This window comes from Gorilla gorilla, chromosome 8, assembly GCF_029281585.2.
Source record: "Gorilla gorilla gorilla isolate KB3781 chromosome 8, NHGRI_mGorGor1-v2.1_pri, whole genome shotgun sequence".
In the NCBI taxonomy this organism is placed as follows: Eukaryota; Metazoa; Chordata; class Mammalia; order Primates; family Hominidae; genus Gorilla; species Gorilla gorilla.
In genome coordinates, this window is record NC_073232.2 from 113,612,839 (window position 1) to 113,627,368 (window position 14,530).

The 14,530-nt window shown below is 45.0% G+C and overlaps 1 protein-coding gene across 10 annotated transcripts in view; it reads left to right on the plus strand.

Moving 5' to 3' along the window:
- Nucleotides 1-6,664: 6,664 nt before the first annotated feature.
- Nucleotides 6,665-14,530, plus strand: part of BTRC (beta-transducin repeat containing E3 ubiquitin protein ligase) — a 204,891-nt gene continuing 197,025 nt past the window's right edge. The window contains exon 1 of one of the 10 annotated variants that reach the window (XM_019035292.4): nucleotides 6,665-7,366. In XM_019035292.4, coding sequence (XP_018890837.1) covers nucleotides 7,319-7,366 — 48 coding nt within the window. In that variant the 5' untranslated portion in view covers nucleotides 6,665-7,318. Of the gene's footprint in view, nucleotides 7,367-7,486; nucleotides 7,754-9,443; nucleotides 9,913-14,530 lie in introns of those variants that run through there. The other 9 variants (XM_019035294.4, XM_063709765.1, XM_055352767.2 and 6 more) reach the window with 9 other exon arrangements.

The window sequence follows — 14,530 nt, forward strand, 5'->3', positions numbered from 1 at the left end:
GCCCAGCTAATTTTTGTGTTTTTAGTAGAGACGGGGTTTCACCACATTGGCCAGGCTGGTCTTGAACTCCTGACCTCTGGTGATCCACCCACCTCAGCCTCTGAAAGTGCTGGGATTACAGGCGTGAGCCACTGCGCCCGGCCGGAAAGCTACTTTTGGATCCAGCAATCCCACTTCCCAAATGAATTGAAATCAGTGTGTCTGTCAAAGGAATATCTGCACTCCCATATTCCTTACAGTATTATTCATAATAGCCAAGATATGAAATCAACCTATGTATCCATCACCAGATGAATGGATAAAGAAAATGTGATTACATATACACACATATATACATATACATAAACACATATATACATATATACATATACATATATATATTTTTTATTTTTATTTATTTTTTTTTTGAGATAGAGTCTCGCTCTGTCGCCCAGGCTGGAGTGCAGTGGCACTATCTTGGCTCACTGCAAGCTCCGCCTCCCACGTTCACACCATTCTCCTGCCTCAGCCTCCCAAGTAGCTGGGACTACAGGGGCCTGCCACCACGCCTGGCTAATTTTTTGTATTTTTAGTAGAGACGGGGTTTTACCGCGTTAGCTGCGATAGTCTAGATCTCCTGACCTCATGATCTGCCCACCTCGGCCTCCCAAAGTGCTGGGATTACAGGCGTGAGCCACCATGTCCGGCCCTTTTTTTTTTTTTTTTTTTTTTTGAGACTGAGTCTCCCTCTGTCACCCAGGCTGGAGTGCAGTGGCATGATCTCGGCTCACTGCAACCTCCGCCTCCTGGGTTCAAGCGATTCTCCTGCCTCAGCCTCCCAAGAGGCTGGGACTACAGGCGCACACCACCATGCCCGGCTAATTTTTTTTTTTTTTTTTTTTTTTTGAGACGCAGTCTCGCTCTTTCACCCAGGCTGGAGTGCAGTGGCGCGATCTCGGCTTACTGCAGGCTCCGCCCCCCGGGGTTCACGCCATTCTCCCGCCTCAGCCTCCAGCGTAGCTGGGACTACAGGCACCCGCCACCTCGCCCGGCTAATTTTTTTTGTATTTTTAGTAGAGACGGGGTTTCACCGTGTTAGCCAGGATGGTCTCGATCTCCTGACCTCGTGATCCGCCCGCCTCAGCCTCCCAAAGTGCTGGGATTACAGGCGTTAGCCACCGTGCCCGGCCAATTTTTTTGAGTAGAGACGGGGTTTCACCATGTTAGCCAGGATGGTCTCGATCTCCTGACCTTGTGATCCGCCTGCCTTGGCCTCCCAAAGTGCTGGGATTACAAACAGGCCAGCCCAATGTGGTATATATACACAATAAAATACTATTCAGCCTTTAAAAAGAAGGAAATTCTGGCTGGGTTACACAGTAGGATAACTATAGCCAATAGTAATGTATCGTATATTTCAAAATAACTAAGAGTAAATTTCACATGTCTCATCACAAAAAAGGATAAGTAAGTGAGGTGATGGATATGTTAATTAGGTTGATTTAATCATTCCACATCCTATACATATATCAAAGCATCACATGGTACTCCATCAATGTATACAATTACGATCTCTCAATTTAAAACAATATTAATTTAAAAAGAAAAGCGACTTTTCCACTAATTGTGCTAATAAAAGAAAAGGGAAAAACATAATCCAGAAGAACAGAAAATACAAAAATTTTATTTCTTTGTATGGCAGAAATTGTTAGTTGCCTATTGTGACACCTATTAGAAAGGACTACCTCTGCCGGGCGCAGTGGCTCATGCCTGTAATCCCAGCACTTTGGGAGGCTGAGGCAGGTGGATCACAAGGTCAGGAGTTTGAGAACAGCCTGACCAACATGGTGAAATCCCGTCTCTACTAAAACACAAAAATTAGCCATGCGTAATGGTGTGTTCCTGTAATCCCAGCCACGCAGGAGGCTGAGGCAGGATAATCCAACCAGGGAGGCAGAGGTTGCAGTGAGCAGAGATCGTGCCACTGCACTCCACTCCAGCCTGGGCAACAGAGCAAGACTCCATCTCAAAAAAGAAGAAGAAGAAGGGACTACCTTAACCTTTCTCTGCCAGTTCTAAACTTAACTGCATTTGTCCTCATACGCTCCTCCTCCTGTCTCTCAGAGGAGGCTAATCCCTCCATCTGTTCCTAGATCCCTTTCTGTCCTGTCTTCTCAGGAACTGTTGCCATCATTATCCTCTTTCTTTTATCCTTAGCCTTTCTCTAATGGATCCTTTCTATCAGCATTTAAATATGCTCAAGTATCTCACTTCATTTTATTCCCCAAGTTTAAATTTTGGAAAATTTCAAACCCTCAGAAAAGTTGCAAGAAGAGTACAACGAATTCCTACAACCCTTCACTTAGATCCATCAATTTTCCTTTTTTTTTTTTTTTTTTTTGAGACAGAGTCTCTCTTTGTCACCCAGGCTGGAGTGCAGTGGTGCAATCTCGGCTCACTGCAACCTCCATCTCCCGGGTTCAAGGGGTTCTCCTGCCTCAGCCTTCCATGTAGCTGGGATTAGAGGCACACACCACCATGCCTGGCTAATTTTTTGTATTTTTAATAGAGACACCATTTCACCTTGTTGGCTAGGCTGGTCTGGAACTCTTGACCTCAAGTGATCTGCCCACCTTGGCCTCCCAAAGTACTGGGATTATAAACGTGAGCCACCACACCCAGTCAGATCCATCAATTCTTAACATTTTGCCACGTTCGCTTTAGTTGTCTTTCTCCCTCCCTTCCTCCTTCCCTCTTTCTCTCTCACGCCACATAGACACCTTCCTTATTTCCTAAACCAATTGAGAGTTAGCTGCAGGTAGCATAACATTTCACCCTAAATACTTCAGGATATATCATCTAAGACATTCTCTGATTTTCTTATTCTCACAGTTATCACACTCAGAAAACTTAACATTGATAAAATACTGTTATCTAATACACAGCCCATATTCAGTTTTTCCCTGACTGTTTCACTAATGTCTTTATTTATTTAATTTTTTTTTTAAGAGCTGGGCATGGGGCATGGTGGCTCATGCCTGTAATCCCAGCATTTTGGGAAGCCGAGGCGAGTGGATCACTTGAGGTCAGGAGTTCAAGACCAGCCTCGTCATCATGGTGAAACCCTGTCTCTACTAAAAATACAGAAATTAGGCTGGGCGCGGTGGCTCACGCCTGTAATCCCAGCACTTTGGGAGGCTGAGGCGGGTGGATCATGAGGTCACGAGATAGAGACCATCCTGGCTAACACGGAGAAACCCCGTCTCTACTAAATATACAAAAAATTAGCCGGGCGAGGTGGCAGGTGCCTGTAGTCCCAGCTACTCAGGAGGCTGAGGCAGGAGAATGGCGTGAACCTGGGAGGCAGAGCTTGCAGTGAGCCGAGATCGCACCACTGTACTCCAGCCTGGGCAACAGAGCGAGACTCAGTCTCAAAAAAGAGAGAGAGAGACAAGGTCTTGCAGGTTGCCAACCTGGTCTTGAACTTCTGGGCTCAAGAGATCCTCCTGCGTTGGCTTCCCATACCTGTGTGTAAGCCACCGCACCTGGCCCTATTAATGCCTTTTATAGCTGTTTTCTCTGCTGTGTATCAGTGTCAGTGTATGTGTGTTGTTCCCGTGTCCAATCAGGGATCATTCATTGCATTTAGTTGCCATGCCTCTTCAATTTCCTTTGAACTAAAATATTCCTTCTTTCAAACAAAACAATGCTTTCCTTAGACGCTCAACTTCTACATCCCACCACTGTGCTAGCTTTTCTCTCCTTCCCTAGATAGCCACATGTTTTGTAAAGAAGAGACTCAGCAGTCTTCATATCCTCACCTCCCTCTTCAACATGCTGCAGTGTGGCATCTGCACCCCCTAACCCCTTCATGATCCTCACTCACCAGACTTTCCTGCTACCTCTCTGGTCACTTCTTGGGCTACTTTGTAGGCTCCTCTTCCTGTGCTCGTCCTATAAATACAGTTCTTCAGGACCCTGTCCTAGGCCTGTTGCTCTTTCCACTGTTTATGCTTTCCCTGGGTGATTTCTTTTCTTTCTTTATTTTATTTATTTATTTTTTTGAGACAGAGTCTTGCTCTGCCACCCAGGCTGGAGTGCAGTGGTGTGATCTCAGCTCACTGCAACCTCCACCTTCTGGGTTCAAGCGATTCTCCTGCATCAGCCTCCTGAGTAACTAGGACTACAGGTGAGCACCACCCCACCCAGCTAATTTTGTATTTTTCGTAGAGATGGGGTTTCACCATGTTGGCTAGGCTGGTCTCGAACTCCTGACCTCAGGTAATCCACCTGCCTCAACCTCCCAAAGTGATGGGATTTCCAGTGTGAGTCACCATGCCCAGCTCCCTGGATGATTTCATTCTTTTTGGGGGAAGAAGCAGGAGTGGAGTTTCGTTTACCACCTACATGCTGGAATCCCTATTTGTAGCCCAGGTCTTTCCCTCCAACTTCAGTTTCAAATATCCAATGGCCTCCTCAACATCTGAATCCACTTAGAAATCTCACAGGCACCTTGAAGCAATATGTCCAAAAAGAGAACTGATTATCCTCCTACCACTTCTACTGTGCTGTCAAAAAAAAGAAAAAAATATATATATATATGGCATCCCTCATTCATTACCTGAGCCAGATACATAGAAGTCATCTTTGACACATCCTTTTGACATCATCCATGACACATCTAATCAATCACCATACTCCACTGATTCTATCTCCTTAGTATCTCTGGAATCCATCTACTTCTTTCTGTTCTCACCACCACATTCAGGCTGCCATCATCTCTCCCAGGAATATTTCAGCAACCTCATAATCCTTTCCCCAAGCTTCCAGCTGTGCTCCATTTTAATCTCTCCTCCACCCTGGACTCTGAGTGATTTTCTGAAAATGCAAATCTGACCATTTTAAAAATTGTTCAGTTAGTTTCTCACAGCTCTCAGGATACAGTCTAAATGACTGAACTTGGCCTATAAGCTGGAGTGAAAGTCAAGGTATTTTATAGCTGGTAAGGTACAGGCCCTGATGCCAGTTTAGCAAGCATGTCAGCTGATTCATCTGACCAGTTTATGCCGGCTAAATAATGGCTTGCCTATAGAGCCCCATACTCTTCTGCAGTCTCATCTAGGGCCACTCTTCCTCTAAAGTCCCACTGATCTTGTTTTGGTTCTCAGAATCAATCACCAAAAATGTAGTTACCTTTGCCTGGAATACTCTTTTCCAGTGGCTGCACCATCATCCCACCTTATCTTTTCGTTTATTTATTTATTTATTTATTTATTTATTTATTTATTTTTTGTAACTCCATCCTGTTACTGCCTTAGTCCTCTGAAAACTTCCGGCTAGTTTTCATACGAATGCGTTTGAAGTCTTCTCCATTTTGCACTTGTGTAGAATTTTTTTAAAAATTCAAGAACAAAACTTTTTATTAACTGAAAGCCTATTATGTATTAAGTATCATGCTGAGTTTTGTGGATATAGGGGCTAGGACAAAGTATCAACAGAGTAAAAGTGTAAGCTCCACGAGGAAATAACTGGGTCTGTCTTGTTCATTAATGAATCCCCATTTCTTTTTCTTTTTGTTTAATTAATTACTTTTATTTTTATTTCAATAGTTTTTGGAGTACAAGTGGTTTTTGGTTATATAGATGAATTGTATAGTGGTGAAGTCTGATATTTTAGCCACCCAAGTAGTGATGAATCCCTGTTTCTTGAGATGATGTCTGCACACGGTTATATGCTTACCATTTGTTGGATGACTGAGTGAATAAGATAGTTTAAAATGGAGATTTTTTCCTATAAGTGAAAAAGTATTTTCCTAGTTCATTTATTTTATAAATTCAGATATTTTGTACAAGGCTGTCACAATCTAACTCACTTTTTTTTTTTTTTTTTTTTAGACAGAGTCTCGCTCTGTTGCCCAGCCTGGAGTGCAGTAGCGTGATCTCCGCTCACTGCAACTTCCGCCTCCTGGGTTCAAGCAATTCTCATGCCTCAGCCTGCCGAGTAGCTTGAATTACAGGCGCGTGCCACCAGGCCCGGCTAATTTTTGTATTTTTAGTAGAGACGGGGGTTTCTCCATGTTGGCCAGGCTCGTCTCGAACTCCTGACCTCAGGTGATCCACCCGCCTTAGCCTCCCAAAGTGCTGGGATTACAAGCGTCAGTCACCGCGCCTGGCCCTAAATCACTTTTGTTGTTGTTGTTGTTGTTGTTATACTGTTCTTTTCATTGCTAAGTAATATTCCACTGTGCTACATATGGAATATGCTACAATTTGTTCATACAACCACCTGCTGAGGGGCATTTCGGTGTGGGTCAGTTTTTTAGGCTGTATAACCAATTATCACAAACATAGCAGCTTAAAACAACCTAAATCACTTTTAACTAAACCCTAGAGTTTTCTCCTCCTAAGGTAGACCCAATTTCCAAAATAAACCCATATTGTACCTTTTCAGGCCAAAGAAAATATTTATATGCTTTATTTGCTGGAGGCCATTATATTCCACCGTTGAAGGACTTTTGTTAAGTACCTGTTTGACCCTTAGTGCAGGGCTTACATCCCACAGTTAGCAATAGCAAGTTACGTGCTTTTTGAGCTCTAAACACTGAGAATTTCTTGAACCGAGTTCTATTCGGCCCTGACTTGCTGTGGGGGAGAAAAGATTCCTCGGGAGAAGTGTGGGTGTCGATGGCTTAGGAGGACCTTGAAATTCCGCATTTGTCTGTGAGCTGCTGCCAGGTGCCCACTGGCCCAGCGACTCTGGGTCGCAAACCTGCAGACGCCAGATACATGAAATTTGGGGACGTTCAGCTTCCTAAAACCACAGTTAGGCAGGTCCTAGGACCCGTGATTCTTGCCACAGTTTTTCTTAGTATTTGAGCTAAAAGTGAGGCATTGGCCGCCATCTTGATATCAAATGCCAGGCAAGCCGCTACTGGCGTCGCTCGGTAACCACGGAGACACCCGTGCCCCTCCCGTTTCTCATCCTTAGAGGCTGTAAACTACAATTCCCATCAGCCGATTTCCTCTGCTTAATGGCAACTTATCTAAATCTGGCTTGTGGGCAACCGCAACGCTGCCGCAGTGAACTGTGGGAGTTGCGGTTCACGGCGTAGCCTCAGTTTTTTTCCTGCGGGAAGTTCCAGAACTACAAATCCCGTGAGCCAGTGGGCTTTCGCCTGCGCATGGAGAAGCCGATTCTCCTTGGCCCCTCAGCCTGCGCCTGAGAGGTAAGAGAGGGCGGGGGGAAGGAAGAGGAGGCGGGATCCGGGCGCTGCGTTGGCTGCGGCCTGGCACCAAAGGGGCGGCCCCGGCGGAGAGCGGACCCAGTGGCCTCGGCGATTATGGACCCGGCCGAGGCGGTGCTGCAAGAGAAGGCACTCAAGTTTATGGTGAGGAGACGGTGGAGGCCGGGGAACGGCGGAGGCGCTGGCGTTGGCGGCGTCGTTGAGCTCTGGCCTGGGCCGCCCGCCCACTGCGGGACCGGGCAGCGGGACCCTGGGCCGAGGCTGGCGGTGGGGCGGCTGGAGGGATGGGATGGGAGCTCCAGAAAGGAGGTTGGGGTTGCGGAGCGGACCCAGGGGTGGGGGCAGCAGCTCCGCCATCTTGTGGATGAGAGGCCAAGTGACAGCGGGAGCTTAATCGAGGAGGGGGCTCCAGGCGGCGCGCGGGGCCCTGGAGGGAAAGGGGCGTGGGGACTGTTACTGAAAAGCGGAGGAAGCTCTCTGGAGAAACGCCGTGAGGCCGCTGTTGGGGCCTTCCTGGTGTCAGGGTTACCGGTAAGGCCCGGGAGAGGAGGTGCATTCACGACTGGGGAAGGGAGCGCGGGATAGAGTGAAGACAGATATGGTGGTAGAGGGGAACGGGCAGGGCTGGATGCAGATGGATTTAAGGGTGGAGGAGGGAACGCTAGGGCTGGTGATAGGCTTATAGTTTTGTAGAATGAGGAGGGAGGATAGCCTTTGCCTTGAGGGTGGAATCCCAGCTTGGCCAAACTACTGTTGACAAACTCTGGAAGGGAAGAGGCCTCACTAAAGAAGATAAGGACTGGGAATGAGGACCTAGGGCTATAATGACAGTCCCTGGGAGGGGAAAAGGGTGTTGACTGTAAGCTAGAATTACAAATGTCAGGGAGAGGGGTACATAACGCTACTTTGAAAGGAGAAGCTAAATACTGTAATAAGGACAAGGTGATGAAAAGTAAGAGCAGATTGTCAGGGAAACATGGGTACAGGAGATTGGGGCAAAATGAGTATCTAATAGGGTAAGCAAAACAAAATTTAAAGGTAAATTGTGGGACGGTAAAATGTGGAGGCCAGGTGCTTTGTATCATTTTCTGGGAAAGGAAAGGCCGTGGAGATGAGAGTTGCAAAGACCCATAAGAAGTGATGAGATCAGTTGAGAAATTTAGGAGATAAAAAGGGTGGAGGTTGGTAGAGGGAAGTAAGTCAGGGATAAGTCAGGATTTGTGGTTACCCGTCAGTTTTAGGTTGAAGCACAGTGTGAGCAAAGATTGGATTTTGTGGGTGTGCTTAAACCCCTTGGAACATATTTCTTTAACTTTGTATCACGCTTTTCTTTTTGCTGTGCTTATCTTTGGCAAACTTGTATAGTCTGATATTTGATGCTTTTAATCTGATGCTTTTTGTATTTCCTAGGTGTAAAACCAAACTTTGTGGTTACAACTAAAGAATGATGGAATGCATAGATTTTAAGCTTAACAGGTGGCCTTAGGGACATTGATATTATTTGCAGTCCAGTCTTGCTTTTTCAGAAGTTATTGTGACTTGTCACTCCAAATCTTACTCCTTTGCTTAAAAAAATAGCTATTTTGTATCTTTGCCTAAAATACCGTAACAAATCCAGATAAACATGGATACTAACAAAACTGAATTTTAGACTTTAAACTGCCCCATTTATAAGAATACTTTTTTGGAATCTAGTCAAATTCACTAAAACTTTATCTTGCATTAGTGTTTTCGAAAACACCTAATTAAAATTCAGGGGTATCATTAACAAAATTTCATTGAGCCTGAAGAAGGTTCTTGGATTTCTGCCCAACATTAAAATTCTAAATATGAAGAAGAGACCTTGAACTTTTACTGGACTTTAGAAGTAAGTGAAAGTTACTAGACTTAAGTTAGAAAACTGTTACTGCTTATTTTTGTTTTCCTACTTAGAGGGTTGACTCCTTTTTTTCTTCTTTTGAGATGGAGTCTTGCTTTGTCGCCCAGGCTGGAGTGCAGTGGTGCAGCCTCTGCCTCCTGGGTTCAAGCGATTCTGCTGCCTCAGCCTCCCGAGTAGCTAGAACTACAGGTGCGGGCCACCACGCCCATCTAATTTTTGTATTTTTAGTAGAGTCGGGGTTTCACTGTGTTGGCCAGGATGGTCTCATCTCCTGACCTCGTGATCCGCCCACCTTGGCCTCCCATAGTGCTGGGATTTCAGGTGTGAGCCACAGCGCCCAGCAGAGGGTTGACTCTTAATCCTAATCCTGACATTTATGTCAGATTTATGGAATAATGTGATTTACAGATCATAAAGAGACATTATGAGATCATCCTTTTTACTCTCAGTTAGACTTCAGCCTAGTAACATTCTCAGCTACTTAATCTCTGCTTTGTACCAGTGAGTTATGTTTTGATAATGGCCTCCCTGGTTGAGTTAAAGTGGACTTGGAGATGACCATGTAGTAGTTGCAGCTTTTAGAGCACCACACATTATTAAATCTTGAATCAGTTTCCATAGGGAGAAGCCAATTTTTTCTTTTAATTTTAGTTACTTTCATTATTGACCTTGCCTGCTGTTTTGGCTGCCATTTGAGAAAAGGTCAACTAGAAGAGGGTCACCAGAATGACACCTTAATAAAAGAAACAGAGAATGGAGAGTTTGAGATTGGGTATTCTCTTTCAGTGCAGTAACCGTCTTATGAATCTGAGTAAGTCACAACTTCCCTTTGGTGCCATTTACCCTGCTATAACATGTCTGTTTATTCAGAGTCAGTTTTAAGAAGGGAAGATAGGCCGGGTGCGGTGGCTCATGCCTGTAATCCAGGACTTTGGGAGGCCGAGGCAGGCGGATCACGAGGTCAGGAGATCGAGACCATCCTGGCTAACATGGTGAAACTCCGTCTCTCTAAAAATACAAAAAATTAGGCGGGTGTGGCAGCGTGCGCCTGTAGTCCCAGCTACTCGGGAGGCTGAGGCAGGAGAATGGCGTGAACCCGGGAGGTGGAGCTTGCAGTGAGCCAAGATCGCGCCACTGCACTCCAGCCTGGGCGACAGAGCGAGACTCCGTCTCAAAAAAACAAACAAAAAAAGGAAGATATTGGCCAGGGGTGGTGGCTCATTCCTGTAATCCCAGCACTTTGGGAGGCTGAGGCGGGCGGAACACGAGGTCAGGAGATCGAGACCATCCTGGCCAACATGGTGAAACCCTGTCTCTACTAAAAATACAAAAATTAGCCAGGCCTGGTGGCGCACACCTGTAGTCCCAGCTACTCGGGAGGCTGAGGCAGTAGAATCACTTGAACCCAGGAGGCGGAGGTTGCAGTGAGCTGAGATCGTGCCATTACACTCCAGCCTGGGTGACAGAGCGAGACTGTCTCAAAAAAAAAAAAAAAAAAAGGAAGCTATTTGAGCTAGCATCACATAATTAGTGCACAGTACACATGGAAGAACTATCCTTTTAATCAAACGGGCATTTTTATTACTATTTGGCTTTGTTCTGGTCTTAACCTTTCCCTCAATTGTGAATCGCTAATGACAACTTTTATACAGATGTCATGATTTCCATGGTTTAAACAAATGTAAAATTAGTTTAAAATGCCAGAATGAAATGGATACTCTCACAAATTTGCTCATTGCTATACTAATGTGCCTTGATAAAGAATTTTACAATAAAATCCTATTAATAAGACTGCTGATTCAGAGATGACCATAATTCACACGTGATCGAGACTTAAAGCTTATTGTTTTACTTGTGAAAAAAGTTTAAGCAGAATGTTTAACTTTTAAAAACAAATAAATGATATTGAAAGCAACCGTTTACATTAACTTACGTGCTAATGTCTCTCATTCAGCTTTAGAGGTCCTCAAGGACCTTTCTTAATACTTTTTTGGTTAACAAAAGTATAAATGGAAACTTGAAGAGAACCTAAGAAGAGAAATGAAAATGATTGAGGGAATATAGACCCCAAAACACACAAACACACACACACACACACACACACACACACACGCACATTTAAGATAGGGGTTGAAAAGACATGCTGAGGAGGAATTTGAACTTTATTTTTGTTTTCACCTTTGAGACAGGGTCTCACTATGTTGCCCAGGCTAGAGTGCAGTCATAGCTTGCTGCAGCCTCAAACTCCCAGGCTCACACAATCCTCCTGCCTCGGCCTCTCAAGTGGCTACAGGCACACACCACTGCTGGCTATTTTTTTTTTTCTTTTTTGTTTTTGTAGAGACAAGGGTCGCCCTTTGTTGACAGGGGTGGTTTTTGAACTCCTGGGCTCAAGGGGTCCTCCTGCCTTGGCCTCCCATTGTTGGGATTACAGGCGTGAGCCACCTTGCCAAGCCACGTTTATTTTTAAAAACAGGATAAATATATTCTTGTCCAGCCAATCCCAGAATCAAGTACAGTAGCTTGAAATAGATGAAATAATTTTAGAATGTATGTAAGTTTTATTTATAGAGCTGATAGATAAATGAAACAGTATAAAGGGTAAATATTTGCTGTTTAACAGACAACCTCAAAACTTAGCTTAAAAAAACCAATTATTTTTCCCCTCAAATCTGATGGTTTTTCTGCTTCACTTGGTATTGGCTGAGGTGTGGGAAAGACCTTCACTTCTCCTCTATATGGGCCTTTCTCTACCTGGCTGCTTGGATTTCCTTAAAGTGTGGTGGCAAGGTTCTAAGAAGGGACATTCCAGGAGACAGGAGGTAGAGACTGCCAGTCTTCTAAATCCTAGATTTGGAAGTCCAAGAATGTCACTGTGGGTCAAAGCCAGTCAAGGCCAACTACAGAGGGAGGAGAAATAATCTCTACCTATTGATAGGAAGGGTGGCGTGCATAAACAGGGAAGGGGGAATTGCTGGGGGCCACCTTTTGAGACTTGCTACCATAGGTGCTATGCTAGTTGGATGTTCAGGCTAAAAATAAAAATGGTATCAACCAAGTTTGTGGGTCATAATGCTAGGAATGTTTAGGAGGCATCTCTTTTTTTGAGGTTAACTTCGGAAGGCACTAACATGATCTCCTGCGTGACTTCCCTTAATGATGTCACTGTTGACATAATACTGGGTGAATTAATGTGATTCAGTAAACTTGCTTACTTACTTCAGGAAACATAGGTATCTAAACACAGATTACATTTTAAAATAAATTGTCAGATGTTTCACTGTAATGGAATTTTCTTTACATCAGTGAAATTGATTACCAGGTAGTGGGATGAACATCTGAAACTAGTTCTTAGTTTAAGTTGTCTGAGTTTTTGTGTATACTTTACCTATTCCCAGTTTAAATTGGCTTTCAAACAGTTTCTTTTCTGGGTACTCTTATACGTGTTGGGGTATGAAATTAGTGGTAATTCTTTTTGCTAATTTTCTTTTGTTTTGTCTGAGATACCCTGAGTCTCGCTCTGTTGCCCAGACTGGAGTGCAGTGGCACAATTTCAGTTCACTGCAACCTCCGCCTCCTGGGTTCAAGTGATTCTCCTGCGTCAGCCTCCTAAGTAGCTGGAATTACAGGCGTGTACCACCTCGCCTGGCTAATTTTGTTGTATTTTTTTTTTTTTTGAGATGGAGTTTTGGTCTTGTTGCCCAGGCTGGATGGAGTGCAATGGTGCAAACTCAGTTCACTGCAACCTCTGCTTCTGAGGTTCAAGTGATTCTCCTTCCTCAGCCTCCCCTGTAGCTGGGATTACAGGCATGCACCACCACACCCAGCTAATTTTGTATTTTTGGTAGAGACAGGGCTTTTCCATGTTGGTCAGGCTGGTCTTGAACTCCCAACCTCAGGTGATCTGCCCACCTTGGCCTCCCAAAGTGCTGAGATTACAGGCGTGAGCTGCCGTGTCCGGCCTCTTTTTGCTAATTTTCTAAATTTATGTTTATAGTAGATTTTCATAAATTATCAAAAGTGAATTATTAGATGTGGAGTAAAAATTCAACTTTGAGTAGTTTTAGAAATTATTTATTGCTAAATTAGAAAATAAACTTTCAAAAGAGATCTCTTATTTTTTTAAAAAACTTAATTGAGACAGGGTCTCACTCTGTCACCCAGGCTGGAGTACAGTGGTGCAACCTTGGCTCACTGCAGCCTCTGCCTCCTGGGTTCAAGCAATTCTTGTGCCTCAGCCTCCCAGGTAGCTGGGACTACAGGCATGTGCCACCATGCCCAGCTAAATTTTGTGTTTTTAGTAGAGACGGGGTTTCACCGTGTTGCCCAGGCTGGTCTCGAACTCCTGACCTCAAGTGATCCGCCCACCTTGGCCTCCCAAAGTGCTGGGATTACAGGCGTGAGTCACTATGCCTGGCCTAGAGATGGGATCTGCTTTTTTTTTTTTTTTTTTTTTTTTTTGAGATGGAGTCTTGCTCTGTCACCCAGGCTGCTGGAGTGCAATGGCATGATCTCAACTCACTGCAACCTCTGCTTCCCGGGTTCAGGCAATTCTCCTGTCTCAGCCTCCTGAGTAGCTGGGATTACAGGCACCTGCCATCATCCCTGACTAATTTTTGTATTTTTGTAGACGGGGTTTCACCATGTTGGCCAGGCTATTCTTGAACTCCTGACATCAGGTGATCCGACCACCTTGGCCTCCCAAAGTGCTGGGATTATAGGCATTAGCTACCGCGTCTGGCCTCTAGAGATGGGATCTTGCTTGCTCTGTTGCCAGGTTGGCCTTGAACTCAGGCTAGGGTTAAGTGATCTTTCTGCCTCGGCCTCTCCAGTAGCTGGGACTACAGGTGCATGCCACCACTCGCAGCCTAAAATACTTTTTAAATCTCACCTACTTTCTAGCAGTATTTTATTTTATTTGGGCGCAGCTCTGCCATCAGTAGGCTGAGCTCACTGCAGCCTCAAACTCCTGGGCTGAAGCAATGCCTCTGCCTCAGCCTCCTGAGTAGCTGGGACTACATGTTTGTGCCACCACACCTGGCTATATTTTTATTTTTTTGTAGAGATGGGGTCTTGCTGTGTTGCCCAGGCTGGTCTGGAACTCCTGGCCTCAAGTGATTCTCCTGCATCAGCCTTCCAAATTGCTGGGATTACAGGCTTGAGCCACCATGCCCAGCTTTAGCAATTTTTTTTTTTGAGACAGAGTCTCGCTCTATTGCCCAAGCTGGAGTGCAGTGGTGCGATCTCAGCTCACTGCAACCTCAGCTTCCTGGGTTCAAACAGTTCTCCTGCCTCAGCCTCCCAAATAGCTGGGATTACAGGCACGTGTCACCATGCCTGGCTAATTTTTTGTATTTTTAGTAGAGATGGGGTTTCACCGTGTTAGCCAGGATGGTCTCGATCTCCTGACCTTGTGATCCACCCGCCTC